The following is a 26,948-nucleotide window of genomic DNA, read 5'->3' as shown; positions in this document are numbered from 1 at the left end:
GGTTCTCAGAGTAACTCCTTTTTATTTTCTTCCAAGTTCTGCTTAGCCTCTGAGGGTCCTCATAGGCTCACAAAATGTATTTGCCTGCCATTTTTTTCACGTTAAGCCTTTTGTTAACAAATGATGAAAGGATTTGCACATCCACGTTAAATTCAATATAATTCACCTGTGGCAGGCAGATTCACAAAGTCATGGGGACAACGGGAGTCCCTTTCCCACGTTGTCAGTGATGTGAAGACAGCCCTTGACCCCGCAGACCCATCACTGATGAGGGTGGGCCTTTTTGTCTCTCCAAGTGACCGGGGAACTCCCGGGGCAAAAGAGGAGGAATGCCATTTAAATGGTCTCCAAGAGCAGGGCTTTTGTGCTCCCTTATCCAAGGAGGAAAGAAAGATTTTATCAGATCAAAGAGCCGCCTTACAACACCCAAGTCTCCAAGAAACAGAGATTCTAAATAAAAGCTTCGACATCACAGCATCTAATCAGAACAAGAATGATCCACGGCATAAGCCAATGGGAACCCCAGATCACCTGGAAATTCCACCAGGTCTGAGACTTGGTTCCTGCTTTGTCTGTAGGAAGGTCTTCCAGATAAAGAGAGACTTCGTGAAGCACAAAAGGAACCACCGCGAGAGCCAGTCCTGTCAATATCCGAAGCACAAAAACAAGTCCAGGGGGAAGGCGGAGCTCAGGTGGCTCCGGCCGGTCCCGTGTAAGCAGCAGCCTTTCCGGCGCGGCGCGCGCAAGCAGAGCAGCTGTCTCAGGTGCAGCCTGGCCCCGCACCAGGTGGCTCGCCCGGGCCCGTGGCCCTTCCAGTGCCCCAAGTGTGGCAGGGCCTTCCGGTCCAAAGCCGCCCTGAACAAGCATGTGTGTTCGCCCAGAGGGGAGAGGCCGTCTTCCCGCCGGGAGTGTGGCCGGGGGCTCACCCAGCACGACGAGCCGGCCGAGCACCTGCGGGTGCACAGCGGGAGGACACCCTTCCAGGGTCCGCAGGGCGGCAGCGGCCCCTTGCGGGACGCGGCCGCGAGGGCCCACCGTGGGCACACCGCGGGGGGAAGCCATTCTCCTTTGACGACTGTGACCGGAAGTTCACCCACCGGAGCAAGCTCACCGAACACGTCCGAGTTAACACGGGGGAGAAGCCCTTCCGGTGTCCCGAGTGCCAGAGAAGCTTCCGCCTCAAGAGCAGCCTGCGGGCCCATCTCTGTCGGCACAGCGGGAGGAAGCCCTTCCGGTGCCCAGAGTGCGGCCGGAGCTTCTGCTGGAGGAACGCCATGAAGGCGCATCAACGTCTGCACAGCCAGAAGAAGCCCTTTTCCTGCGGGCAGTGCGGCCGGGGGTTCACCTGGCCCTCGAAGCTCGCGCGCCACCGCCGCGTCCACGCCAGGCAGACGGCGTTCCCCTGCGAGCGGTGCGGGAGGACCTTACCCCGGCGCTCGGGGCTCACGCGGCACCTCCAGGTCCACACTGAGGAGAAGCCCTTCTGCGCCCAGTGCGGCCGGGGCTTCCACCGCCGCGCGCACCTCGCCGAGCATCGGCGACTCCACGGCAGGGCCGAGCCCTTCCGGTGCCCCGAGTGGAGGCGGAGCTTCTTCTGGAAGGCCTCCCTGAAGCTGCACCGGCGGCGGCACGCGGGCGAGCGGCCCTTCCCGTGCGGCAAGTGCAGCAAGGCCTACGCTCAGCCGTCCCAGCTCGCCGAGCACGCGAGGGTCCACAGCGGGGAGAAGCCCTTCCGGTGCCCCGAGTGCGACAGGGGCTTCCGGCTCAGAGGGAACCTGAAGAGCCACCTGCTCCAGCACAGCGGCCGGAAGCCCTTCTGTGCGACGTGTGGCCGAAGCTTCGCTCAGCGGTACAGGCTGTCGGAGCACGTACGCGTCCACAGCGGCGAGAAGCCCTTCGGGTGTCCCGAGTGCGGCAAGAGCTACTGCCTCCGGGGAAGCTTGAAGGCGCACCTGCACGCGCACAGCGGCGAGAAGCCCTTCCGGTGCCCCGAGTGCCGCAAGAGCTTCCTCCAGAAGAGAAGTCTGGAGACCCATCTGCACCGTCACCGCGGGGAGAGGCCTTTTTCTTGTGCTGAGTGTGGAAGGGGCTTCACCTACCTGGGGGCTCTCAACACCCACATTGCCACGCACGCCAGGGAGCAGCCCTTCAGTGTCGAGGTCACTCCACTCAAAAAGCAGTGACAGCTCTGCGGTGGGGCCATTGGCTCTGTTGGCTCTGGCTGAGGCAGGATGAAAAATTCAGCCAACATGCTTCAGCCACACTGGCCAGCCCGGAGCAGGTGGCCGTGAGGGCTCTTTGATGAAGGTTCCAGATAATCCAGGCACAGCGTGTAGACACTGGAGGAAAGCAGGCTTTTTGTGAAAGGCGCTGCTCATCCTGATGGGAGAGTCAGGTTAGAGCTCCTCCTTTAGCCTTTTTCCCCCTCTTTTTTGTCATAAAGTTTCTTGTGACAGAAGTTCCTTACATTATGGGTGTTTTAGTCTGCTGGGGCTGCCATAGGAAAATGCCACAGACGGGGTGGCTTAAACCACAGAAATTTAGTTTCTTATAGTTCTAGAGGCTGGAAGTCCAAGATCAAGGTGCCAGCAACGTTGGTGTCTGGTGAGGGCCTCTTTTCCTGGCTTGCAGATGTCACTTTGCCCCTGGGTCCTCACGTGGCTTTTTTGTGGGCAGGGGTGGGGTATCTCTGGTATTTCTTCCTTTAATAAGGACACCCGTCCTATTGGATTAGTACGCCAACCCTGTGACCTCATTTAACCGTAATGAATTAATTTTGGAGAACCTGATGGTATAGCCGTAGACCTGAACAAAGTGCATGAGGAGGCAGAGACGAGGGATGATGTGCCGGTGGAGCCTCCTCTAAACGGAAAGAAATGCCAAGCCTGGGGAAGAAGCGTGCCCCCCGCCAAATCCAACAGCCAGCTGTACCTGTCCGTTCGCCTGTCTGGCTGGCTCTCCTGAGCCACACCTTGTGCAGCAGTTTCCTCTGTTCTCTGTGAGGTGATGATGACTTTTAAATCTATAAATCCATGTTCATGTTTCCAGCTTCCTCCTGATTGTTTCTGACTTCCACAGACATCTCAAACACAGAATGCCCAGAATAAGACTCCTGATCAGTACCAGCCCTCACTCTATACCTCTTTTCTTTACACTCCCCTGTTTTTCTCATCTCAAAACTATAACTAATCTCCAGAGCTGTAAACTTGATAATGATCCTAGATTTTCCTACACCCAATCTACTAAATTTCTCCCAAATAAAAGCCCTTCTCTATCTCTGCTGACACCATATAAGCTCACTTTTGAAAAACTTTTTTTTTTCAAGTGTTTTTCCTAACAGATTTCCCTGCCTCTGGCTTTTTCCACTAATACATTATCACTCTTGTGACAAATTGGTTTTTCTAAAATGCAACTCTAATGTTATTCTCAAAAGATACTTTTAAGAAGTTTCCAATTTTGTTATAAGTGAAAACTCATTTCTCCAAAGAAGACATGAGGATGGCACATGAAAAGATGCTCAACATTGCTAATCATTAGAGAAATGCACATCAAAACTACAATGAGGTACCACCTCACACCAGTCAGAATGGCCATGATCAAAAAGTCTACGAATAAATGCTGGAGAGGGTGTGGAGAAAAAGAAACCCACCTACACTGTTGGTGGGAATGTAAATTGGTGCAGCCACAACGGGGAACAGTATGGAAGTTCCTTAAAGAACTAAAAAGAGTTATGTGATCCAGCGATCCCACTCCTGAGCATATATCCAGAAAGACCTCATTTGAAAAGATACACGCACCCCAGTGTTCATAGCAGCACTACTTACAATAGCCAAGACATGGAAGCCACCTAAGTGTACATCGACAGATGAATGGATAAAGAAGATGTGGGGGCTTCCCTGGTGGCGCAGTGGTTGAGAATCTGCCTGCTAATGCAGGGGACACGGGTTCGAGCCCTGGTCTGGGAGGATCCCACATGCCGCGGAGCAACTGGGCCCGTGAGCCACAACTACTGAGCCTGTGCGTATGCAGCCTGTGCTCCGCAACAAGAGAGGCCACGACAGTGAGAGGCCCGTGCACCGCGATGAAGAGTGGCCCCCGCTTGCCACAACTAGAGAAAGCCCTCGCACAGAAACGAAGACCCGGCACAGCCAAAAATAAAATAATTAATTAAAATTCCCCTTCCTTTAAAAAAAAAGATGTGGTATATATACACAATGGACTATTACTCAGCCATAAAAAAGAATGAAGTAATGCCATCTGCAGCAACACTGATGGACCTAGAGATTATCATATGAAGTAAGTCAGAGAAAGACAACGTATGATATTGCTTACATGTGGAATCTAAAAAATGATACAAATGAACTTATTTAAAAAACAGAAATAGGGGCTTCCCTGGTGGCACAGTAGTTGGGAGTCCGCCTGCCAATGCAGGGGACGCGGGTTCATGCCCTGGTCCGGGAGGATCCCACGTGCCGTGGAGTGGCTGGGCCCGTGAGCCATGGCCGCTGAGCCTGCGCGTCCAGAGCCTGTGCTCCACAACGGGAGAGGCCACAACAGTGAGAGGCCCACGTACCGCAAAAAAAAAAAACCCAAAACAGAAATAGACTCACAGACATAGAAAACAAATTTAAAAAACAGAAATAGACTCATGGACATAGAAAACAAACTTATGCTTACCAAAGGGGGAGGATAAATTAGGAGTTTGGGATTAAAATATAAAATAGATAACCAACAAGGACCTACTGTATAGCACAGGGAAGTACACTAAGTATCTTGTAATAACCTATAATGCGAAAGAATATATTCAGATATATATATCTGAATCACTTTGCTGTACACCTGAAACTAACACAACATTGTTAATCAACTATATTTCAATAAAATTTTTAAAAAATTAAAAATAAATTAGGGACTTCCAGTGGTTGGGACTCTGCGCTTCCACTGTGGGGGCGGGACATGGGTTCCATCCCTGTTCGGGGAACTTGGATCCCAGGTGCCTCGCAGTGCAGCCAAAAAATAAATAAATAATTTAAAATAAATGCAAACTCATTAACATGACATAAAAGAACCTCTGAGCTGAACTGGACCTGCCTTTTCAGCCTCATCTTGTTACCTATTCACAGCATGAATTTCACTCATACCAGATGACTTTCATCTTTCCCAAATGCATCATATCCTCATGACTGCTTCCTCTAGAATGCCTTTCCTCTCTCTTCTTCTGAACTCCTTCGTATCCACCATTCACTCTCAACACCAGGAACATTTTGGGCACGTGCTCATCTCTTCATAGCATCCTCTAAATACCTCTCTCTAATAGCACTCCCCACATTCAACTGAAACCTTCCCTGCTTCCCCTGCCATGCCCCCTGGAGGGCATGGATTTGATCTTGGTTTTACATTTTCTCCATCCAAACCAAGACATTCTGGGCTAGGTCCATCCACATTGCTGCAAATGGCAGATTTTCATTCTTTTTTATGGCTGAGTAACATTACAGTGTGTGTGTGGTGGGGGGGGTGTGGGTGTGGGTGTGTATCACTTCTTTAACCATTTTTATGTTGATGGACACTTACACTGCTTCCGTATCTTGGCTATTGTAAATAGTGCTGCTGTGAACATTGGGGTTCATGTATCTTCTCCAATTAGTGTTTTCATTTTCTTCTGATATATACCCAGTAGTGGAACTGCTGGATTATATGGTAGTTCTATTTTTAGTTTTTTTGAGGAATCTCCATACTGTTTTCCACAGTGGCTGCACCGATTTACATTCCTACCAACAGCATAAAAGGTTTTCCTTTTTTCCACATCTTCACCAACATTTGCTATTTGTAGACTTTGGGATGATAGCCATTCTGACAGGTGTGAGGTGATAGCTCATTGTGGTTTTGATTTGCCTGTCTCTAATAATTAGCGATGTTGAGCATCTCCAGATTTTCTGTCTGGATGATCTGTCCATTGATGCAAGTGGGGTGTTAAAATCCCCTACTATTATTGTATTACTGTCAATTTCTCCCTCTATATCTGTTAATATTTGCTTTATATATTTAGGTGCTCCTGTATTGGGTGCATATATGTTAACAAGTATCATATCCTCTTCTTGTATTGATCCCTTTAGCATTATATAATACCCTTCTTTGTCTTTTGTTACAGACTTTGTTTGAAAGTATATTTTTTCTGATATTGGTATTGCTACCCCTGCTTTCTTGTCCTTTCCATTTGCTTGAAATATCTTTTTCCATCTCCTCACTTTCAGTCTGTGTGTTTCTTTAGCTTTGAGGTTAGTCTCTTGTAAGCAGCATATAGATGGGTCTTGTTTTTTTTTGTCCAATCAGCTACCTGATGTCTTTTGATTGGAGCATTTAGTCCATTGGCATTTAAAGTAATTATTGATAAATATGTACTTATTGCCATTTGTTACTTGTTTTGCAGTTGCTTTTGTAGTTCTTCTCTGTTCTTCCCTTCTCCCTTTAGTTTCTTCCCTTGTGGTTTGATGATTTTCTTTAGTGGTATGCTTGTGTCCCATTCTCTCTCCTTTTTTGTGTATCTATTGTAGGTTTTTGATTTGTGGTTACACAGGAGTCATATATGTTTACCTATAATAATATCTATTTGTTTTAACCAGGTAGTCATTTAAGTTCAAAAACATTCTAAAAGATCTCCACTTTTCCTCCCCTCCCCCACATCTTGTGTTTTTGATGTCATCTTCTACTACTTCATGTTTATCCCTTTACTGATTATTGTAGTTATAGTCAATTTTACAATTTTTTGTCTTTTAATCTTCATACTAGCTTAAATGGTTGATCCTCAGCCTCTACTATATATTTGTCTTTACTGGTGGGATTTTTCCTTTCCTCTAGATTCTTGCTTCTTGTTATAGGCTCTTCTTTTCCACTTAAAGAGGACCCTTTAACATTTCTTTTAGGGTAGGTTTAGTACTGATGAACTCAGTTTTTGCTTGTCTGAGAAGTTCTTTAGCTTTCTTTCAATTCTAAAGGATAATTTTGCTGGGTAGAGTATGCTAGGTTGCAGGTTTTTCCCTTTCAGCAAAGTTTTAAATTTTAATCTAATTTAATGTATTGGTCTATCCTTTGCACTTTGTACTTTTTGTATCTTAAGACTGTGTGTATAAAAATATTCAAGCAATATTATTTATAGCCACAACATTTTTTAACTGCCGCTAAGTACTTCACACGACCCTACCTGTTATGGGCTTAATTGTGTTTCCAAAAATTCTTTAAAAAAAAGTATTTATTTGACTGCACTAGGTCTTAGTTGCAGCACGCAGGATCTTTGCTTCAGCATGTGGGATCTTTTAGTTGTGGTATGAGGAATCTTTCTGGTTGTGGCATGTGGGATCTAGTTCCTTGACCAGGAATCAAGCCTGAGGCTCCCTGCATTGGCAGCACAGAGTCTTAGCCACTGGACCACCAGGGAAGTCCCCCAAAATTCATTTGTTGAACTCCTGACCCCCCAGTACCTCAGAATGTGATGATATTTAGAGATAGGGCCTTTAAAAAGGTAATTAAGGTAAAACGAGGTCTTATGGGTCAGCCCATATCCAATGTGACAGGTGTCCTTATAAGAGGAGATTGGGACTGAGAACACCCAGACTGAGGGACAACCATGGGAGGACACAGGGAGAAGCGCAGCCATCTGCAAGCCGAGGAGAGAGTCCTCAGAGGAAACAGACACTGCTGACACCTTGATCTTGGAATTCTGGCCTCCAGAACTGTGAGAAAATTAATTTCTGTTGTTTAACCCTCCCAGTCCGTGGTACTTTGGTATGGCAGCCCTAGCAGATTAATACACTACCTTAAATTGCAGCCATTTAAAAGTATAATTATGAGATTATGAGAAATATGGAAAACCTTGATATGGTAAGTGAAAGATAAAAAGACAAAAAATTATGTGTGTCTCAGAACCATATAAAAAGAACATGTCTGTGGACAGAGACTGGAAGTCTATATGAAACAAAATTGAGCATTTACATTAGAAAACCAGAATTATGGACAACTTTCACTTCTTTTAAAATTTGCTTTATTGTTGCTAAATTGTATATATACAATATTGTTCGTTAAGAAAACCTTTAAGTTAGGGATAGCAATTACATATATCTAAGCAGTTCAACCATACTGGCTGCTTAAGAGTGAAAGGCAGAGTAAATTTAAGATCCGTTTCATATTTAGGTTATAGACCATTTCTTGAATTTTATAGACTATGAGTCATGTTCCTAATGTAAGTCCATGGGGCCAGCGATGTCATGACTCTGCCTGACCTCCTGAGGATGAATACCCAGCCTCCTCAGGCTTGGCAGGACCATTCTGAGGGATGATCTGCACCCTCTGAGTCCCCAGCAGAATGGACTCCCAGTTGCCGACGGGGGGACCTGCTCGTTAATGCTTAATGCCCCTTGATTTCTCACCTCCCTCACTTGGTTCCTGAATCACCTCACAGATGACCCCTTGAACCTAATCCTTGACTGGGGTTGGCTTTGGGGAGGAATCAAACCCCTGCACTCCCTCTCATTGTTTCTATCTCAGTTAATAGCGAGTATCCTATCCATCCATTTGCAGTGGACGCTGCATTTCCCACCTCTTTCCATCTGCATCTCCGTCTCCCTCCTCTGGGTCCCCCAAGAGAGTGCGAGGATCGGTCACCCCCGGGCGCCTGCGGCTTGCGACTGACGCCGGTCCGCACGGCGCAGGCTGCCAGTGCAGACAGCGCTCGCTCCTCCCGACCGCAGGGGGCGCTGTGGGGCGGAGCGGCCGTGAGTCCCAGCGTGCACCGCGCCTGGCTGGGCCTGCAGGTCGGCGGGGAGCGGCGGGGTGGGAGGCCGCCGCCGCCGTCGCCGCCGCAGGGAAGGTGCCGCGGGCAGCCGGGACGCCTGGCTTGGCCGTAACCCGATCCGGGGCCGGGTGGGACCGCGAGGGCCCATGGCCGAGCCGGCTCCGGTAAGAGGGGCTCCCCGCGCGGACGCCCGGCTCGGGGATCTGGGCGGGTCCTCGGGTTCCGACTCGGCGGGCCGACATCCTGAGGTCCTCCCGGGGCTGAGGCAGACGGGTGGGGCGGGGTCTGAGGGTCGCGCTGAGCGCCTGGTGTGGGGTCTGGACCCTGGACGGAGCCGGTGACCGCCGCCCCTGGGGCTCGTCCGTGTCCAAAGCCCTAAACAAAGCCGATCGTGGAACTGGCGGAGTCTGGGCCGGGGGCGCCTGTGCGTGAGACGGGCGGATGAGAGAATGGATCGAAGTTGGTCTGGGGCCGGCAATGCGTGTTAACTAGTTCAGCCAGTTTTACATTATAGTTACTGAATTTAGAACTAGTGTTTGAAAAGATTTAAGATTCTGAATGGTTGAAATGATGGTTGGCAGGGACTTAAATGTCAGAATTTAACGCTAACGTGTTGAAGTTTGTGTTGAGTGTAAGAAGGAAGGAGGACACATTGGAAGGAAGAAGATATAAAAACCTAAGTAGGGTACACATTATTTGATTATTTAGTGTTTTGTTGAGATTGAGGTTTTATGTTTTCCTCTATAAGCTTACATATTGAGCATTTTTTCAGATTACTAAATGAATTCATGAGATCATTACTTTTAAGATACCGTTAACAATCTCAGCAAAAACCATAATTCCCAGGACTAAATATATAAAAGATATGTAACACCTTTTTTTTTTTTTTTTTGCGGTACGTGGGCCTCTCACTGTTGTGGCCTCTTGCGTTGCGGAGCACAGGCTCCGGACGCGCAGGCTCAGCGGCCATGGCTCACGGGCCTAACCGCTCCGTGGCATGTGGGATCTTCCCGGACCGGGACACGAACCCGTGTCCCCCTGCATCGGCAGGCGGACTCTCAACCACTGCGCCACCAGGGAAGCCCCTGTAACACCTTTATAGCAAAAATTATAAATAACAGGCATACCTTGGGGATATTTTGGGTTTGGTTTCAGACTGCTGCAATAAAGCAAGTATCACAGTAAATGAAGTCACGATTTTTTTTGGTTTCTCAGTGCATATAAAAGTTATATGTTTATGCTGTACTGTAGTGTGTTAAGTGTGCAGTAGCATTATGTCTTAAAAAACAATGTACAAACCTTAATTAAAAATACTCTGGGGCCTCCCTGGTGGCGCAAGTGGTTGAGAGTCCGCCTGCCGATGCAGGGGATACGGGTTCGTGCCCCGGTCTGGGAGGATCCCATATGCCGCGGAGCGGCTGGGCCCGTGAGCCATGGCCGCTGAGCCTGTGCGTCCGGAGCCTGCGCGTCTGGAGCCTGTGCTCCGCAACGGGGGAGGCCACAACAGTGAGAGGCCCGCATACCGCAAAAAAAAAAAAAAAAAAAAAAAAATACTCTGGCTAGGGCTTCCCTGGTGGCGCAGTGGTTGAGAGTCCGCCTGCCGATGCAGGGGACACGGGTTCGTGTCCTGGTCCGGGAAGATCCCACATGCCGCGGAGCCTGCACGTCCGGAGCGTGTGCTCCGCAACGGGAGAGGCCACAACGGTGAGAGGCCCGCGTACCGCAAAAAAAAAAAAAAAAAAAACTCTGGCTAAAAATGCTAATCATTGTCTGAGCCTGGAGCAGGTTGTAATCTTTTTGCTGGTGGAGGGTCTTGGCTCCTTGCTGATGGTTGCTGACTGATCAGGGTGGTGGTTACTGAAGGTTGGCATGTGGCAATTTCTTAAAATAAGACAACAGTGCAGTTTGCTGAATCAGTTGACTCTTCAGGAGTCATTTCTCTGTAGCATGCAATGCTGTTTAATAGCATTTTACCCACAGTAGCACTTCTTTCAAAATTGGAGTCAGTCCTCTTGAGCCCTGCCACTGCTTTATCAACCAAGTTTATGTAATATTCTAAATCCTTTGTTGTCATTTCAACAATCTAAATGGCGTCAGCAGGAGTAAATTCCATCTGGAGAAACCACTGTCTTTGCTCATCCATAAGAAGCAACTCCTCATCTGTTAGAGTTTTATCATGGGGTTACAGCAATTCAATCACACCCTCAGGCTCCACTTCGAATTCTAGTTCTCTTGCTGTTTCCACCACATCTGCAGTTACTTCCTCCACTGAAGTCTGGAACCCCTCAAAGTCATTCATGAAGGTTGGAATCAACTTGTTCCAAACTCCTATTAACATTGATATTTCAGCTTCTTCCCATGAATCATGAATGTTCTTCGTGGCATCTAGAAGGAAAAATCCTTTCCAAAAGATTTGCAATTTACTTTGCCCAGATCCATCAGAGGAATCACTATGTATAGCAGCTATAGTCTTATGAAAGGTATTTCTTAAATAATAAGACTTAAAAGTCGAAATTACTCCTTGATCCATAGGCTGAAAAATGGATATTGTGTTAGCAGGCATGAAAACAACATTAATCTTATATATCTCCTTCAGAGCTCTTGGGTGATCAAGTGCATTGTCAATGAGCAGTAATATTTTGAAAGGAATCTTTTTTCCTGAGCAGTAGGTCTCAATGGTGGGCTTAAAATATTTGGTAAATCATGTTGTAAACAGCTGTGCTGTCACCCAGGCTTTGATGTTCCATTTCTAGAGCACAGGCAGAGTTGATTTAGCATAATTGCTAAGGGCCCTAGGATTTTTGGAATGGTATATAAACAGGGGTTTCAGCTTACAGTCACCAGCTGCATTTAGCTCTCAACAGAGACTCAGCTTGTCCTTTGAAACTTTGAAGCCAGGCATTGATTTTCCTCTCTAGCTATGGAAGTCCTAGAGGATATCTTTCTCCAATATTAGGCTGTTTTGTCTATACTGAAACTCTGTTGTTTAGTGTAGCCACACTCATTACTTATCTTAGCTAGGTCTGGAGAACTTGCTGCAGCTTCTACACCATCACTTGCTGATGCACCTTGCACATTTATGTTTAGGAGACGGCTTCTTTCCTTCGGCCTCATAAACTGTGCTCTGCTGGCTTCACACTTTTCTGCAGCTTCCTCACACCTCTCAGGCTTCATAGCATTGAAAAGAGTTAGGACCTTGCTCTGCATTAGGCTTTGGCTTAAGGCAATGTTGTGGCTGGTTTAATCTTCTCTCTAGACCACTAAAACTTGCTTTGTATCAGCAGTAAGGCTGTTTTGCTTTCTTATCATTTGTGTGCTCACTGGAGTAGCACTTTAATTTCCTTCAAGAACTTTTCCTGTGCATTCACAACTTGGCTAACTGACACAAGAGGCCTAGCTTTTCAGCCTGTTTCAGCTTTCCATGTGCCTTCCTCACTAAGCTTAATCATTTCTAGCTTTTGATTTAAAGTGAGAGATGTGTGACTCTTCCTTTCACTTAAACACTTAGAGACCATTAAGTGTTCACTTGAACACTTAATAATGTAGGGTTATTAAGCGGCCTAATTTCAACGTTGTTCTGTCTCAGGGAATAAAGAGGCCCGAGGAGAGGGAGAAAGATGGGCCAGTCCGTGGGGCAGTCAGAACACACACACATTTTTTAATAACTTTTTTTTTAATAAATGTATTTATTTTGGGCTGTGTTGGGTCTTTGTTGCAGCGAGTGGGCTTTCTCTAGTTGCAGCAAGCAGGGGCTACTCTTGGTTGCGGTGCGCGGGCTTCTCATTAAGGTGGCTTCTCTTGTTGCGGAGAACGGGCTCTAGGTGCGTGGGCTTCAGTAGTTGCAGCACGCGGGCTCAGTAGTTGTGGCACACGGGCTTAGTTGCTCCACAGCATGTGGGATCTTCCCGGACCAGGGCTTGAACCTGTGTCCCCTGCATTGGCAGGTGGACTCTTAACCACTGCACCACCAGGGGAGTCCCAGAACACATACATGGATTAAGTTTGCCATCTTATATGGGCATGGCTCATGGCACCCAAACACAATTAAAATGGTAATATCAGGGCTTCCCTGGTAGCGCAGCGGTTAAGAATCCGCATGCCAATGTGCAGGGGACATGGGTTCGAGCCCTGGTCCGGGAAGATACCACATGCCGTGGAGCAACTAAGCCCGTGCGCCACAACTACTGAGCCTGTGCTCTAGAGCCCGCGAGCCACAACTACTGAGCCCACGTGCCACAACTACTGAAGCCCGCACACCTAGAGCCCGTGCTCCGCAACAAGAGAAGCCACCGCAATGAGAAGCCTGCGCACCGCAACGAAGAGTAGCCGCCGCTCGCCACAACTAGAGAAAGCCCGCGCACAGCAATGAAGACCCAACACAGTCAAAAATAAATTTTTTAAAAAAAGGTAACATCAAAGATCACTGATCACAAATCACCATAACAAATACAATAATAATGAAAAAGTTTGAAATATTGTGAGAATTAGCAAAAAGTGACACACAGACATAAAGTGAGCAAATGCTGTTGGAAAAATGGCACCAATAGGCTTGTTTGACACAGAGTTGCCACAGACCTTCAGTTTATAAAAAATGCAGTATCTGCATTTTTTACAAAGCACAAAGCACAGTAAGATGAGATATGCCTGTAAACAGGAGATAAATCATGCCCATAAATGGGAAGACTAAATATAATAAAGATGATACTTTCCTTCCAAGTTAATACATAAATTTACTGCAGCTTCATCAAAATGGCAGTAAGATTTTTCTAAATTATATAAACGGATTCTAAATTTCGTTTGGAAAAATAAAGGTCAAAATATGATGCTGAGGGCTTCCCTGGTGGCGCAGTGGTTGAGAGTCCGCCTGCCGATGCAGGGGTCACGGGTTCACGTCCCGGTCCGGGAAGATCCCACATGCCACGGAGCAGCTGGGCCCGTGAGCCATGGCCGCTGAGCCTGCGTGTCTGGAGCCTGTGCTCCGCAATGGGAGAGGCCACAACAGTGAGAAGCCCGCGTACCACAAAAAAAAAAAAAAAAAAAAAATGATGCTGAAATGAAGAATAACAGGGGGACTTGCCCTAGCAGATAATAAAATTTACACTAAATCCATGGAATTAATACAGTACTGTTTTGTGCAGGGGTAGACACATGGATCAGAAGAAACCCAAAGAGGACCCCAGAGCAGACTACTGAGTTGAATAGTGTCTCCCCCAATACATGTCCTTCCCAGAACCTCAGATTGTGACCTAAATAGGAGTAGCATTGCTGCAGTTGCAATTCGTTAAGATGAGATCATACTGGAGTAGGACAGGTTCTTGATCCATCATGAGTGGTGTCTTTATAAGAAGACGAGCAGAGTCACAGAGACCCAGACACACAAAGGGAGAAGAACCTGTGACAGTGGAGGCAGAGATGGAACTATGCAGCTTCAAGCTGAGAGATGCCAAGTATCAACAACCACCACCAGAAACAAAGGGAAAGGCCCGGACCAGATTCTCCCCTAAAGGCTTCAGAGAGAGCATAGCTCTGCTGACACTTTGATTTCAGATGTCTAACTACCAGAACTATGAGAGAAGAAATATTTACTGTTTTAAGCCGCCAAGTTTGTGGTACTTTCTGACAGCGGCCCTAGGAATCTAATTCGGAGAACTTCAGAAGTCGTGTTGGGACAACTGACTTTTCCATTTGGAAAAAAACACCAAGGTAGATCATTGCTGTATACCATAAAAAAATTACGTTCCAGATAAATTAAAAATCTAAACATGAAAAGTAAAACTTCAGTCTTTTGGAAGGAAATGTAGGATATCTTCATAATCTTAGTGTAGAAGAAAATTTCTTAAACCACAAAGGGCAAAATGAACTAAGAAAAGATTGATAGATTGCATTACAACTGAAAATTTATGTACAATATAAATATAAGGCAGCTTATGTAAAAATAAAAGGTAAGAGATACACTAGGAGAAAGTATTTGTAAACTAATGTAGTTAACAGTTAATACACAAATTATATAAAGAAATCTTAGAAATGAAAGGACAAATAACCCAGTAAAAATACAGGCAAAGGATATGAACAGGCAGTTCACAGAACTAAAAGCACATGGTCAATGGATAAAAGAATGAATTAAAAATTGTGACATTCAGACAATGGAACACTATACAAAGTTAAAATAAATCAGTTCTATGTATATCAAGATGGACAGATCTCAAAATGTTGCATAAAAATGCAAGTTGCAGTATAATAAAGCATTTGTGTATAAAAGACAAAGCAATACTGTATATTATTTATAGATACATATGTGTATTAAAAAAATTAAAAACATGAGCTGAAAACTTACCACATGCATCAACATGTTTGTGTCTCAGAAGGGAGGTGAATAGGACTGAGTGTAAGAATAAGATTGAAGTGGGGACCGAGGGGGCTTTGAGTTTTATCTGTCAAATTCTATTTCTTGAGAAGGAAATCTGAAGAAAAAATGTTAAATTTGTTAAATCAGTGGTAAATACTCAGATGCTTGTTATAATGTACTCTGTAATTTTCTGGATCTTTCACACTTCTGAAGATTAAAGAAATAAACAATGAAGGCTTTTTGAGCATTTTTGGAAAACATTTTAAAAGTAATGAATTCTGCCATCATACATCATATGCATTTCTAAAAATCACAGCAGGGCTTCCCTGGTGGCGCAGTGGTTGGGAGTCCGCCTGCCGATGCAGGGGATACGGGTTCGTGCCCCGGTCTGGGAAGATCCCACATGCCGCGGAGAGGCTGGGCCCGTGAGCCATGGCCGCTGGGCCTGTGCGTCCGGAGCCTGTGCTCCGCAATGGGGGAGGCCACAACAGTGAGAGGCCCGCGTACAGCAAAAAAAAAAAAAAAATCACACTGCAATGCAAAATCATGCAGTAAAAACCACAGAGCTTATGGGAGAAATGGGGTTAGGTACACAACACTCAAAAAGCTTGTCAGTGACAAGTTAAAAAGAAAAGATAGAAACAATAAAAACAGCTCAGTTTTATGCATGTTAAATGATTAAGAAATAATTACCTTAAAAACAATCTGAAATTTGCTTGTGGAAGTGGGTGTAAGAAGGGATGGAGCTTTTGAGTTATTGTGAAGTAGTGGAAGGAGCAGTATCTGAAATTAGATGGAAAGTTGTAACACCGGGTGTGAATAGGTAGGGCTCACCACAGGGTAATCTGAGGCAGCTGGTGCTCGAAGGGTATGCATGTGTGTGCTTTGTATATTCCTATTCAGTTCAGTTCTCATAGTAGCAACCAGAACTCTAAAATCCCTAGGAATGAACCTGTCAAGAATTATATAAGATCTATATGAAGAAAACAATAAATTTTACTAAAGAAAATTTAAAAATCTAGATAAATAAAAGATATATTATGTTTCTGGATAGGAAGATCCCATAATTTAGAGACCCACTTCTCTCAAAATTAATTCATATACTTATTATATTGCTATCAGAATCCCAATAGAATTTATATAACTTTGACAAAATATTTTTCCTGTTTATTTAGAAGAGAAAGTAGACAAGGAAGGTCAAGACGGTTTCCTTTAAAAAAATGATCAAGGTGGTGGTAGATGGCCATATCCTCTTAAATAGCAAATCATTTGATAAAACTATAAGAATTAAACAGTCCAGTATTGGAGCAAGAATAGACAAAATCACCAGTGGAACAAAAATATAACCAAGTATAAATGGAAAACTAGTTTATGAAAAAGCGATCCCAACACAATGGTAAAAGAATAGTCAATAAGTTTTGTGACAGTTTAATATCTTTGGAAAAAGAATTATGTGCCTTATTGTTATAATATACCAGAATATCTTTTATAATTTTAGAATAGGGAAAGTCTTCCAAATCAAGGTACTAAATCCTGAAGCCACAAAAGAGGTTCTAGCAAGTACAACACTATGAGATAAAAGCAGTGTACGTACTTTGAAAAGAGATGGGGAAATTATCTGAGAACTATGATTGTTTCCACCAAAAACAATACTATTAGAATTGATAAACAAATATGGTACATTAATTGGATATAAAATAAGTTTACAAAAATCAATTTTTAAAAAATACTAGTAATGATTTGAAGTGGCAGAGGTGGTCCCATTTATAATTGCTGGGAAAATTATACAATACCAGAAATAAAGTTCATAAAAAAGGTTCAGAACATTTATGAAGAAAATCATTAAGTTTATTAAAGGATAGGAGGCAAGATCACATGAGTGGTAGAACATGTTCCTAGATGAGCTCAATCTTTCCTAAATACACATATAAATTTAATTAAAATTGAATCCCAATATACTTTTTTTTTAAACTGGACAAAATTATTTTAGAATTTGTAAGGAAGAATGAATGTTCCAGAAATTAACAGCAGTAGCTTGACAAAGAATGGGCGTGGGGGGGGCACTTATAACATTGCATAGGTACTGTAATCAGATATGTATAGATAGTATAACAATATATAGATTCACATACATGTGAAAATCTAATATATGCAAAGGTGAAGGTCAGGATTTCAATCCAAGGAGGAAGAGTGGTGCATTTATTAGTGTTCTGTGATTGGCTGTCCATATGTACCTAAATAAAGATACCAATATCATCTGTAGAATTAAGCTGCAAATCTAATTGTGAAAAAATTCAGTAGAATATTTGTATAATTTTTTGATTGTGACAAATACAAAAAATGAAAGTAAAAGCTGGAAACAATATGGAAAAGACTCAGGTTTTAAATAAATAAAAGGGTCAAAATATTCTCTTTGGCAGAAGAGAAAGTCAAAATACAAATGATAAACTAGAAGAAAATGTTTGTTAACTAGTCAAAGGATTATTAACCCTAATGTAAGAAAGTTAATTCAAATTATAGGAGCCCACTAAAACGTTGAGCAAAGGATGTGAACAGGCATGCACAAAGATAAGTGGAACCCCCACTCCCCGCCAAATATGAAAATGTTGCTAAGCCTCACATATGAATGCAAATTAAAATAATGAAGTACAGGGGACTTCCCTGGCGGTCCAGTGGTTAAGACTCCGGGTTCCCAATGCAGGGGGCACAGGTTCAATCCCTGGTGGGGGAACTAAGATCCCGCATGGCTCACAGAGAAGCCTAAAAATAAATAAATAAATAAAACAATGAAATAGAATATTTTACCTATCATGTTGGCCAATAAATAAACAAATAAATAAGGTTTCAGAACATCCTGTGCTGGCAACGGTGTAAAGAAATGTCTCTTCTTATTAGCAAGGGTAAAAGTGCTGGATTCTTTTTGGAAGGCAATCTAGTGGTATCTCGTAAACTGAAGATGTTTCTATCCTTTGATTTAGTAGTTCTTTTTATTTAGCCTTTTCCTGCAGAAGTAAAACCAGTAATATATAAGGAAGCATATCAGAGCATTCTTGGTAATTTATAAAGGAAATGGAAACAATATATGTGTCATCAGTGGAGTATGTGCACCCATGGAATATAATGCAATTAACAAAAAACCGATTTTGCCTATGTAAATTGACCTGGAAAAATGACATGTTAAGTGAAAGAAGTTACACAGTGATTTGTTCCCATTTTTGTTTTAAAAAAGAAGAAGAAGAAAAATGAAAGAGTTCCATGCTATACATATGCATATGTAGTTGGAACAGGCATAGAGAAACAAGTGGAAGGGGGTGGTCATGGTCACCAACAGAACCACATGATGGGAGTCAGGGAAGGAGCAGTTCCCAAGGAAGAAGCTGCCTAATGGACAAAAACACTGTCCACTGCGAAACTCTTAAATTGATGAAAAGGAACTGGAGTTTTGAAGCCACTATGACTGTATATGTATTATGCCTATATTTTCAGTTACCTCTGACATTTGAGGATGTGGCCGTTTATTTCTCCGAGCAAGAATGGCGGGATCTAGAGGCATGGCAGAAGGAGCTTTACAAGCAAGTAATGAGAACCAATTATGAGATTCTTGTTTCTCTAGGTAAGAAGTGTTTAACTGTGGCTGAGGCATGGAACTGGGTCCTGTTAGGGGTTTCAGTCACTCCATACTCCTGTTTGTCAGGTAGCCAGATTTCTCAGAAATTAACTCAGAAAGGCATTTTTATGCAGAGTCTTTTGTTAATATCTGTAAGCATTGCTAATCCTTACTCAAGGGTAGACGTTGCTACATGAGAATATTTGTGACAGCATGTAATGTAAGGTGGTCAGAGATGACTAAATATATGTCAGGGCTTTTAATCACTATATACTTACTCACAGGTTGCCATGATTTTTCAACATGGATACATACCTTGCCCATATCCATAAAGTACCCTGTATATCTTTAACCTAGGATGTTCCTACCTGTCAACTTTTACAGTGGTGTCCATATACCTCAAAAAAGCTAGTGTTATTTTTCCCTGCAGTGAGATTTCGGAAGGCTATGCACAGGTGTTTAACCGCAGTTGTTTCTTCATGGTTACGATAATGGTGTTCTTTTTAGTCTTTTTGCTTACTTAGTCTTTGTATTTTACTATTAAATATGATTTTTAAAAAATCAGTCTGTTTGGAGAAGCATCAGAATGAATGATAAAAGTCTCTTGCCTCACCCCTCACTCAGTTAATTCCCCAAAGGCAACCATGTTAATCATTTCTGTTTTAGTTTTTACTGCAGTTTACTTCAGTCTATTGTGCTTACACCTATATTTCTTGGTTATCGAGTTTAACTCCTTACTGTGAAAAATGAGGGTTTCACTCACTTACACTATCCCTCTTCTATCTCCTTTTCCCCCCTTCTACTGAAATTTTGATAGTTTTTTTTTAATTTTTTTAACTTAAAAAATTTTTTTATTATCTATGTTACAAATATTTCTTTCCAGTTTGTTCCATACACACACACACACACACACACACACACACACATAATATATTAATTGTTGTTGTTGTTGTTTTATCTTTTGGACACACTGTGTGGCTTGTGGGATCCCAGTTCCCCAACCAGGGATCAGACCCATGCCCCCTGCATTGGCAGTGTGGAGTCTTAACCACTGGACTGCCAGGGAAGCCCCTGATAGTTTTTTAATGCCTCTGTTGGCCACCTTTATAATTTAAATAATAAACTTCTAGATCATGTTTCATGAACTTTTTATTATATCTCTTTATTCTTTCAGTCTATGAAGGTAATTAGTTCTCCTATATTCCCTCCACTTCTCTTGCCAGCGTCTGACAGCCAAACCACTTCTTTTATATTGCAATGTTTCTAATAATTATGTTCTGTTCCATTACCATAATTAAGATTTCCAGTTTCTATACGGTGTTTCTGAAACATTAATACAAGATATTACATTATTTTCATTGTTAGCAAAGAACCAATTAAAGTAATTGAATCTATAGAGAAAAGAAAAATAATCTTGTGACATGAACCCTGTGCCACCCAAAAAGAATGTTCCAAGCATCAAGATCAAATGGATGTGGACTTCTATGGTGGCGCAGTAGTTAAGATTCCACCTGCCAGTGCAGGGGCCATGGGTTTGATCCCTGGTCCGGGAAGATCCCATATGTCATGGAGCAACTAAGCCCGTGCTTCACAACTACTGAGCCTGCGCTCTAGAGCCCGCGAGCCACAACTACTGAAGCCCATGCTCCTAGAGCCCATGCTCCACAACAAGAGAAGCCACTGCAATGAGAAGCCCGCACACCACAGTGAAGAGTAGCCCCTGCTCGACGCAACTAGAGAAAGCCCACGCGCAGCAATGAAGAAACAACAAAAGATCAAATGGATGTGAAGTGGTGTATCAATGTGGGTTTGGTTTGCACTTCCTTAATGGCTAATCATGTTGAGCATCTTTTCATTTGTGTATCTTCTTTGAAGAAATGTCTATTCAAATACTTTGCCCATTTTTATAGTGGGCTATTTGTCTTTTTACTGTTGGGTTATAAGTGTTCTCTATTTGTTCTGAATACTGAACTCTTATCAGATATATGATTTGCAGATATTTTCTCCGTTTTTATGGGTTACCTGTTCCCCCTTTTTTTTTTTTTTTGCGGTACACGGGCCTCTCACCGCCGTGGCCTCTCCTGTCACAGAGCACAGGCTTCGGACGCGCAGGCCCAGTGGCCACGGCTCACAGGCCCAGCCGCTCCGCGGCACGCGGGATCCTCCCGGACCGGGGCACGAACCCACATCCCCCGCATCGGCAGGCGGACTCTCAACCACTGCGCCACCAGGGAAGCCCTACCTGTTCCCTTTTTGATGGAGTCCTTTGAAGCACAAAAGTTTTAAGTTTTGATGAATTCCAGTTTATTTTTTCTTTTGTTGCTTGAGCTTTTGGTGTCATATCTAAGAAGCCATTGCCTAATTCAGTGTCACAAAGATCCACTCCTGTTTTCTTCTAAGAGTTTTATAGTTTTAGTGCATATATTTAGGTCTTTGATCCTTTTTTTCCCCTTCTTTGATCCATTTTGAGTTAATTTTTTCACACTGTGTGATACAGGGATCCAGTTGTCCCTACACCGTTTGTTGAAAAGACTATTCTTTCCCCTATTGAATTATCTTGGCACCCTTTTGGAAAACCAATTAACTGTAAATGTCGGAGTTTATTTCTGGATTCTCAAGTCTGTTTCATGGATCTATATGTCTAGTCTTGTGCCAGTACCACACTGTTTTAATTACCATTGCTTTAGGATCAGTTTGTCACTTTCTGCCAAAAAAAAAAAAAAAAAAGGCAGATGGAGTTTGCGGAATATTGTCATCTTAACAGTACTAAGTCTTCCAGTTCATGAACATGGGATATCATTTCACTTATTTAGTACTTTTTTTTAGGACTTTTAAAATTACCTCCAACAACATTTTATGATTTGTATTGGGCAAGTCTTATGTTTCTTTTATTAAATTTATTCCTAAGTATTTTACTCTTTTTGATGTTCTTGTAAATGGACTTGTTTTCTTAATTTTTTTGAAAAATAGATTTATTTTAAAAGATGCTGAGAGTTCAACCCAGATGAAGACTGAGAATAGGTGTATGGATTTATTTTTTAATTAATTTTTATTGGAGTATAGTTTCTTTGCAATGTTGTGTTAGTTTCTGCTGTACAGCAAAGTGAATCAGTTAAACATGTACATATATCCCCTCTTTTTTAGATTTCCTTCCCATTTAGGTCACCACAGAGCACTGAGTAGAGTTCCCTGTGTTATACAGTAGGTTCTCATTAGTTATCTGTTTTATATATAGTAGTGTATATATGTCAATCCCAATCTCCCAGTTCATCTCACCTCCCCTTCCCCCCTTGGTATCCACATGTTTGTTCTCTACATCTGTGTCTCTATTTCTGCTTTGCAAGTAAGTTCATCTGTACCTTTTTTCTAGATTCCACATATAAGTGATATTATATGATATTTGTTTTAGGTGTATGGGTTTAAATAAAAGATAGTGATTCCTTTTTTCATGAGAGCAGCCTTGGAATTCTTTTGGGGTTGAAGTCAGATTTCAGAGGGCTAATGTATATGTCACTCTGACATTTTATCCCTAAAATTCCTCAGCATTGCCCAGCTTATCCTCTTTCTCTGATTTGGACCATCTACTAATCTCCCTTTAGCAATCCATGAAGCATACTTTTAGTTCTTTTAAATATATGTATTACTGAAAGAAAGTTTTACTTGAAAATACACAGAGTAAACATTTTTTACAGGGAAATGGGTATCTTGTAATATTTTAATTTGTTCATTTAATTCATTGCAACCCCCTTCTATTCTAGCAGAACTCAACTATTTTAGGTTGTGATTAGCACTGTCACTGGAAGTACTTCTCAGAATATTTTAGCTGAAGCTCCAGTTCTTATTTTCATATACCCCCTATTCCCAAGATATCTCCAGTTGTCTCAGGGGTTGTCCCACGATTCTCAAAGCACAATACTGGTGGGTTTTAAGAAACCTGTGACAAAATGCAGCATTGCTAGATATATTGGGACCAAGACAAAATCAAACACAGAGTCGTCTAACAGGTCCAGGTAGATTAGGAACCACTGTTATAATGTGTGGGCAGTTCTGCTTTTCTTTGTGTAAACCTATAATCTATTTTTAAAAATCTCTTCTCATACATTTTCCCAGGGGTAAATTTGAGAATTTAAAAACAGCTCATTGTGCTTTAAATTTAGTGCTCAAGAAAACCAAACTACCCTGTTTGACTTCTCTGTACAGATGATGGACTTCCCAAACCAGAACTAATATCCTGGCTTGAACAGGGGAGAGAACTCTTCAGGAACTGGGGAGAATCACAGAAATCAGGAAACATAATTTGCTCCTCTGCTGATTTGCATTTGGATCCAGTTATTGAGGGACAACTGTTTGGGGGTGAGTATTAAGAAATCAGGGCCCTGTCCTTAAGACATCCCATTCAGGTTTCTTGGTTCCAATTCTCTGACCTTGACTTCCTGTTTGACTGGACTGAGGCTTAAAACCTGGTATATTCTAGAGAAAGGCAGTAAAGCATAGTTGTTAGGATTGTGGGTTCTGGATCCTGAGTCTGGATCTTGCCTTTTCCAGGTGACCTTGGGCAAGTTATTCAACCTCATAGCATTTCAATTTCCTGACCTATAAAATGAAGATAATAAAAGTACCTACCTTATAGGATTAAATGGGTTAATGTGTGTAAACTGTTACAATGATACCTGGCAACACAGTAAGAGTTCAGCAAATATGAGGTATTCTTAGTAGTGAGGTGGGGAGGAATAGAGACTCCTCTTGTTTCTTGTCATGATGGGAGAGTCTGAGATTTTTGGATTCTTAAGGGTTAGTATTAAAGTATGGAAAGAGAAAGTCAAATGGGAGCATCATTCCAAAAAATGTCAGTAATTTAATTTTTAGCTGCTGCTTTCAGGAGAGTAAAAGTTTTTCTTCACAAATTATTTCACTTTTTACTGTCTGTTAGCAATTCTTCCAAGAAACCTTTTTACAAGGTTGGTAGGAATAGAGACGAGGAGGGAGGAACATCCGGTCTTAGGACGGCTCCTGGAGTATATGGAATCACAGTGTTAGCCAGGGCCTGGCAGTAACACTGCCGTCATTATTTTATCTTTTTTAAAGTCTTTATTGAATTTGTTACAATATTGCTTCTGTTTTATGTTTTGGTTTTTTGGCGAGGAGGCATGTGAGATCTTAGCTCCCTGACCAGGGATTGAACCCTCACCCCCTGCACTGGAAGGTGAAGTCTTAACCACTGGACTGCCAGGGAAGTCCCTGTCATTATTTTTTGACTCCAGGAATGTCTGCACATCCAAATGGGACAAGTCTGGTGGCCCTGAGGTCATAACGGTGAACATTTACAGGGAACATGCAGCGTGCCAGGCCCACGCTAAGCCGTTTACCCACGTTTTAACTCATACAGTTCTCACAATAGTCTTATGTACTGTTTCCATTTCTACAGGAGAAGGAACTGAAGCCAGAGATGAGTTTGACAAAGCTTGCACAGTGGACAAATGGGATTCGAACCCAGTCTGATTCCAAAGCTTAGGCCCTACATTTGTGACTTACATGTTCTCTTTTCAATATTATTCTAAGATAGGTCTGTTCAGTTTAGTTTCAGCAGACTCTCACCAAACTCCTGGTCATGAAACTGACCCCCACTGAAAGGAGCTGCTGGTTTAGTTCAGTGGAAGCTGGGCTTCCAGGCCACCTCAGGTCACTGCTACGGCCACATAAGCCTTGGTCATGTCACAGCCTGGGATACTGACTATAGTTTTCTTTTCAATTTCAGGAAGCCAGCAAGCTGTGAAACCAGGAGAAGCCCACTGCCATTTCCAAGTAGATCCTCTTCAGAGCCAGCGTTGCTCTGAACCCTTATTAGGAAAAAGTGAAGATGTTTCCTTCAGGCCTGACCAAGTCGTCGCCCTCCTGAATCCACAAAGACATGATACTCGGGCTCTAGTTCCAGTAGTCCACAGCTCCAGGGAACCCACTCCAAGAGACAGAATCCTAAGTCCCAGGACCCTCGGTCTCCCAGGCTTCCAGGAAACCTCCGGGGAGGGCCTCCAGCACCCTTGCCCCGTCTGTGGGGAAGGCTTTTGGAAGAACCTCTCAGAGCAGCACCAGGGGAGCCACTTGAAGGACCCGCTACACAGGGCCTGGGATCAATTCCGCAAACAAACCGAGGCACAACAGCCGCTGAGCATCCCCCGGCAACAGAGGCACTTCCGCTGTCCAGAGTATGGGCGGGGCTTCCGCCGGAAGTTGTGTTTGCTTAGACCCCTGGCAATCCATCCCGAGGAGAGCCAGCTGCCCGGCAGCGAGTGTGAAGTGTACGCCCAGCACCTGCGCACAGGGCCGAGGCCTTCCCAGTGCCCCCGCTGCGACGAGAGAGGCCCCTGGGGCCCTCCCGGCACGGAGAGGCCAGGCTCCCGGAGAGAGGGTGCCGGGGCCGCCTCCGAGCAGGCTGAGCTCCCGCGCTCAGTAGAGAAGCCGGACCTGAGCCCGGCTGGTGAGGAGCGCCCGGAGGCTCTCGAGCCCTGCCCCGGCGCGGAGAGGCCGGCCTCCTGCGGCCCGTGCAGCCGGCGCTCCTCCCCGCAGTGCGGGCTTCCAGACCACACCCATGTGCACAGCGCAGAGCGGCCCTTCCGGTGCGCCGAGTGCGGCCGGGCCTCACGCCAGCACGGGCGGCTGCGGCTCCACCGGCGGCTGCACTCAGACGAGCAGCCTCTCGCGTGCCCGGAATGCGGCCTGGGCTTCCGGCTGAGGAGGCACGGCGGCGAGAGGCCGCTCTCCTGTGGCGAGTGCGGCCGCGGCTTCGCCCACCCGTGCAAGCTGCGCGAGCACCTGCGGGTGCACAGCGGAGAGCGGCCCTTCGGCTGCCCAGAGTGCGGCAAGAGCTTCCGCCTGAAGGGCATCCTGAAGGCGCACGAGCGCACGCATAGCCGCGAGCGGCCCTTCCAGTGCGCGGAGTGCGGCAAGGGCTTCACGAGGCCGTCCAAGCTGGCCGAGCACTTCCGCGTGCACAGCGGCGAGCGGCCCTTCGGCTGCCCCGAGTGCGGCCGCCGCTTCCGTCTCAAGGGGCAGCTGCGGAGCCACCAGCGCCTGCACACGGGCGAGAGGCCCTTCCCGTGCCCCGACTGCGGCAAGAGCTACCGCGTGAAGGCCGACATGAAGGCGCACCGGCTGCTGCACGGCGGCCGGATGCCCTTTTCCTGCGAGTGTGGCAAAGGCTTCGCCAAGCAGTCCAAGCTCGTGGAGCACATCAGGACGCACACGGGCGAGAAGCCCTTTCAGTGTCCCCAGTGCGACAAGAGCTTCCGCTTGAAGGCGCAGCTGCTCAGCCACCAGGGCCTGCACACCGGTGAGAGGCCTTTCCGCTGCCCCGAATGCAATAAAAACTTCCGGGAAAGGGGCCACATGCTTCGGCATCAGCGCATCCACAGGCCCGACAGGCCGTTCGCCTGTGCAGACTGCGGCAAGGGCTTCATTTATAAGTCGAAACTCGCTGAACACATCAGAGTGCACACGAAGTCCTGTCGTGCCCCCAGTGAGCCTGACGTTAAGCAAAGGCTCAGCCAACTGTTTGCGATGATTGAGGCCGACTGGAGTTGAGGCCGAGTAGGGCGCCCAAAGCGGTCAGCAGAGTCGGTATTGCCAGGGAGTCCACAGCCAGCGCAGCCAAACCCAAACTCTGGTAAGACAGATGGAGCAAGAATGTAATACAAGTTAGAAATATGAGAAACCACAAAGATTCTCATTTAAAACATCACCAGCTGCGTTTTCTATCCATTGATAGAAAACAGTGGATAGAAACAGTAGGTAGGTTTGTTCTTCCCACCATCTTAATGGGTGATTTTCCCCAATGTGCTAATAAGCTAACTCTGAAATTACAGCTTGAATTTAGACAGCAGGAAATCCCTCCAGTACTGTTCTGAAAGCTAAAAGGATGGGGTGACTGTTAAATGTCAGCTCTTCTTTTTTTCATAGTATGATAAGCAGGGGGGTTAACCCAGCGACTTTTGTTGCAGGCCTGATATGATAGGATTTGGTTTTGACTTATTTGAAGCTAATAGCAACAAAATGAGTTCTCCGACTCATGGTTTGTCTGTGTGAATGCTGAAGTTTCACAGCAGGTTTCATAGTGATTATGCATGGTTACCCTTAAGGAAAAGCTGATAATTCATGCAAAATTTGATTAATCTGGGTTGAAGAAAATAAAACCGAAGGTGCTAAGTTGTATGGGA

The 26,948-nt window shown here is 44.6% G+C and overlaps 1 protein-coding gene across 5 annotated transcripts in view; it reads left to right on the top strand.

The window, feature by feature from the left end:
* ZNF786 (zinc finger protein 786) overlaps positions 1-26,948 on the top strand; it is a 36,675-nt gene extending 9,727 nt beyond the window's left edge. For 3 of the 5 annotated variants that reach the window (XM_060107571.1, XM_060107570.1, XM_060107569.1), the window contains exons 4-5: positions 22,939-23,091; positions 24,494-26,948. In XM_060107571.1, the coding sequence (XP_059963554.1) occupies positions 22,939-23,091; positions 24,494-26,316 (1,976 nt within the window). In that variant the 3' untranslated portion in view covers positions 26,317-26,948. Of the gene's footprint in view, positions 1-18,617; positions 18,745-22,938; positions 23,092-24,493 lie in introns of all 5 variants that reach the window. The other 2 variants (XM_060107572.1, XM_060107573.1) reach the window with 1 other exon arrangement.

The sequence above is a fragment of the Mesoplodon densirostris genome, chromosome 9 (genome assembly GCF_025265405.1).
Source record: "Mesoplodon densirostris isolate mMesDen1 chromosome 9, mMesDen1 primary haplotype, whole genome shotgun sequence".
Lineage (NCBI taxonomy): Eukaryota > Metazoa > Chordata > Mammalia > Artiodactyla > Ziphiidae > Mesoplodon > Mesoplodon densirostris.
Note: the sequence above shows the minus strand (reverse complement) of the source record. Positions and strands in the feature narration are given on the sequence as shown.